Source organism: Phlebotomus papatasi, chromosome 1 (genome assembly GCF_024763615.1).
Source record: "Phlebotomus papatasi isolate M1 chromosome 1, Ppap_2.1, whole genome shotgun sequence".
Classification (NCBI taxonomy): domain Eukaryota; kingdom Metazoa; phylum Arthropoda; class Insecta; order Diptera; family Psychodidae; genus Phlebotomus; species Phlebotomus papatasi.
The window spans coordinates 37,566,338-37,570,246 of record NC_077222.1 but is presented as its reverse complement, the minus strand read 5'-3'; the positions used below and the strand labels follow the sequence as shown (position 1 = coordinate 37,570,246).

Genomic DNA, 3,909 nt, shown 5'->3' with positions numbered 1-3,909 from the left:
CTTACACACAATGGCCAAAAGCGGCGAAAGTGCTTACAATGTGGCCAAAAGTACTAAAACATGCATAGTTGCATAAAAAGCATTTTTTTACTAAAATATCCAAAAAAAATTTTGGGAATTCTCTTGGATTATTAGGAAGAAACGGCGTTAGGGTATCTTTGTACAAAATTTCATTTTACAGTGCCCACTTTCTAATCCGGATCGCCGTAATTCGGACGACTTATCGACAGTTACATTTAAGTTCATTTTGAGGTCATGTATGCATGTGTGTTCAGCAATGAAAATGATCCTGTGAAGTTTTTGTTTAATAAATGAAGTATAATGGCCTAGAATTCTCTAATTATGTATTTTTTAGCTTCTTTAAAACTTTTATTGTAATTCTAGAAAAACCTTGTATTATATTTTCGCGACGTTGAACAAATTCAAAAAATCCATCCGGATTACGAAACGGACATCTGTCATATTGTTTCCCAATCATCCGGATAACGAAGCGGGCACTATATTTAAATAAAGATTGTAAAAATTACAAGCATATGAAACCTTAAAGTGGCCAAAAGTACTTACTCCACCCTATTTGCCGTAAAAAAATAAAACTGAGCTTATTTTCGACAAACTGTTTTTTACAGTGTACTTGGATCACTCTTGAATGTTTGTACCATTTTGCAAGTTTTGTAGTTTCTTCAGGGTGGTTTTTGACTTTGAGGTTAGAATCGCGGGCAGTGAAAATGATTCTGAGATTTTCTTTCAATTCTCTTAAAATAATTAAGAACACACAATCCCTGAGGTGTATTTCAACCACAAGTAACCTAAAGTGCAATTCCCAAGTCAGAGGATCAGAAAACAAACCTGATGATGGTGAGAAATGGACAACAATTTACAGACTTCCTCAGATCCGGATTTTCTCAACGGCAAATAAGATAAAAATCCACCAGGGCATCTTAGCACTGCTTTCTAGTCCTCTAGCCTGGGTAGCAGAGACCACCTCTAACCTCCCGGAAGGAACATTCACTGCAGTAACCACGATAGGTAAGACATTATTCGATAGGTAAGGAATTACGGAGATTAGAAATTCCCAAGTAAGCGAGATTGTTTTCCAGGAGTCACTGGATTCCTCTCCTTGACTGCCTTCAGTTTACTTCTGAGAAATGTTGTGGGGTTCATCTACCTGGACAGCACAGGGAAAAGGATTAAACTGGCTTATGTAGGGTTTCTGGGCGAAAGAAAAGAAGCTATCTTGTCAGCAGACGATGTAGTTCGGGCAGATGATCTTCCTCCTCTTAAATACAAATTCTTCTATCCACTGTCTTTCAGAAACTCTAAAGACAAGTTTGTGGTGTTTTATAGAGGAGGTTCTCTTCAGGATCAAGATAAATTTGGAATGATATTTGGGTATGATTTGCTGTAGAAAGTTTCTAATAGATCTATTTATTTTACAAAGAATCTTCTGGACATTTTAACTCCATCGGTAGTGAGCATATGCCCTGTTGGCCTCACACTGTTTATGCAGGTCTTGCTTCTTCTTGATCACGCGTCCTTGGTAAGCAGCAGCGTCCAGAAGTTCCCATGCTAGCTTCTCCGGAAGATGAACTTTCCGTTCCTTTTCTCTCGCGGCCTCAAGGATCCACTTCATTGACATGAAGTAGGAACGCTTGTCTGTGATTGGTACGGGTACTTGATACCGCTGGCCACCTCTCTTGATGGGCGTCAGCTGCAGGAGTGGCCGGCAATTTTCAACAGCTTCATGGAAAATCTTTACGGGATTCGTCTCAATTTTCTCCTTCTCTTCCGGAGTTGTGGCTAGATTGTATCGCTCCAATTGAATTCTCTTGATGTTCTCAAAGCACTTAGTGAGAAGTTCCCTAGCCAGTTCCTTTTGTCCGCCCTTCATGATGTAGTTTGTGAACTTCCGGACACGATCATCGAAGAACACTGAAGAAGTTTCGTTGTTTCTAGCCGCTTTGATACGTACATGGGCGAGTTTTGAAGCTTCCCCGGTCTCCTTGAGTACTTGCTGATCATCTTTCCTGAACACTGGCTCCACAAAGTGCGGATTGTACACGGACATGGCCCTTGGGAGGAAAGGAGACACAGGGCCCCTGAAAAAGTGAGGTTATAAACTGAGATTCTTTTTATCAGAGATTTGACTTCACCTGAATATTGTTGATAGTGTCTTCTGCATTATTAGACTTTTGTTGATCAATGGGAAGTAAAATTAATGCATTTTATTATGTATTTTTGGGGAAAATCTACAATTTTTCACGAGGAAAACAACTTCTCTGGTTGACAAGAAATATTTCCGGAAAAGACTGATTTAGCTTATACACAAACCCCTTTGTACAGCAAAGACGAGGTTGTTCAAATTGAAACGCCGGAAAGTATGCAATATTACTTTTCTGTTAATTTCAAATTTTAGAACAAATATTAATTCTCAATTTCCTTTTTATTTTTAATAATAATCATTTTTAGTAAAAATAAGTATCACCCTTGGAATATTTTACAGATAATTTGTCGAATATCAGGCAATTTTTATTTCTTTCTTTCTCTGCCTGGGATAAATCTCAAGAAATTCCATAGAGCACGAAATGACCTCAAAAAAAAAGGGCAGAAAAGTAAATTGAAAAGTCACTTAATTCTGCATAAATAATCGAGAAATGGTCATATTTTACATCCAGACGACCTTTCCTCTCCACCACCCCCAGGCTGAGAGCAAAGAACAAAGTGGAAAATTGAAATGACCATCGGTGTGCAGATTGTTTACAAACAATCCCAATATTGCCCCATTCATATTTTGCATTATTTATTGGATGCAATAAATTTGTGGTGTTGTGTGTGAGCATCGCGCGATAAAGAATCGATTGAGTTGAAAGATTTAGAGTTGATTTCGTTCTCTATATTGGTTTTACTCTCTCTGTGTGGCTCTTTGTGCCGTCTCAACTCTCATTTTTGCGGATATTTTGCACCTTCTTGCATTCACCTCCGCGGCTTTTTCAATTGTGTGTTGACGTTATTGATTGTTTTTCTAATTTTTCATCCAAAAATACACTGTAAATTCTGTGAAATAGTAAGAAAAAAATTTAAAAAAATGTATAGATTCCTGTAAAACAATCTTAAAAGATGGTTTTTCAATTTAACGTATACTTCGCTTGAGAAATATAGAGTCGAAGGAACACCTATTGGCACTTTAAGCAATTGTGTCATGAATCATGACCTATTGGTACCATATTTTGTGCCATTTGGGAAATGAAATTTGAATTTTGATCATATATCCTTACAGGAAAAGGTAGCCATTCAGTCGATGTACTAGAAATACTTGAGATAGAATGTTTAAATTTTGAAATTAGTTTCTTACGGATTTTATAGATGATTTTTTTGAAAAGAAAAAAATTATCTATTATGGGGGCGCGGGGAGCCGCTGTCAAACACACGACTTAACGGTGACTGAATTTAAATTCTTTACATTAATTTATTACAAAATCTTGATTTAGGTAGAGTAAATATCCAAGAACACAAATTAGCAATCAGAATTTAAATCAGGAAAGAGGATGAAGGCCAATTTTGACAAATTCGATGGGATGTCGAATTTTCCGTCCGCCATTTTGAGAAAAAAATTTGCATGTCTTTCCGCGAAGCGAGAAAAGAACAACTAAATGTATTTACATCTGTCGGAATATTTTTTCTAAGTAACTGAATGACTAAAGTAACTAAAAATCCATTCCCGACAGAAATTTGCATATCAGTTGCCCAGGAATAAATTATCTAAAATTACTCAATTTGCGTTTGATGTGTAATACCATGGTAAGGAATGGGTTAATGAAAAAACTTTGTATTACTCGCATTTTTATTAGATATAATTAAATAAATTACAATATTTTCACGAAATTGCTAACTGTCTCCTGTTCAAAAACTGTT

The 3,909-nt window shown here is 36.5% G+C and overlaps 2 protein-coding genes across 2 annotated transcripts; one reads left to right on the top strand and one right to left on the bottom strand.

Moving 5' to 3' along the window:
• The first annotated feature begins 672 nt into the window (after window positions 1-672).
• On the top strand, window positions 673-1,440 carry LOC129799025 (uncharacterized). The gene is made up of 2 exons (XM_055842617.1): window positions 673-1,026; window positions 1,098-1,440. Exons 1-2 carry the CDS (start codon window positions 726-728, stop codon window positions 1,403-1,405), a joined length of 609 nt encoding a protein of 202 aa, XP_055698592.1. The 5' UTR covers window positions 673-725; the 3' UTR covers window positions 1,406-1,440.
• On the bottom strand, window positions 1,396-2,310 carry LOC129799024 (28S ribosomal protein S7, mitochondrial). The gene is made up of 2 exons (XM_055842616.1): window positions 2,151-2,310; window positions 1,396-2,096 (listed from the first exon to the last, which is right to left on the bottom strand). The coding sequence occupies exons 1-2, from the start codon at window positions 2,177-2,179 to the stop codon at window positions 1,454-1,456; spliced, it is 672 nt and encodes a 223-aa protein (XP_055698591.1). The 5' UTR covers window positions 2,180-2,310; the 3' UTR covers window positions 1,396-1,453.
• Between the last annotated feature and the right edge of the window lie 1,599 nt (window positions 2,311-3,909).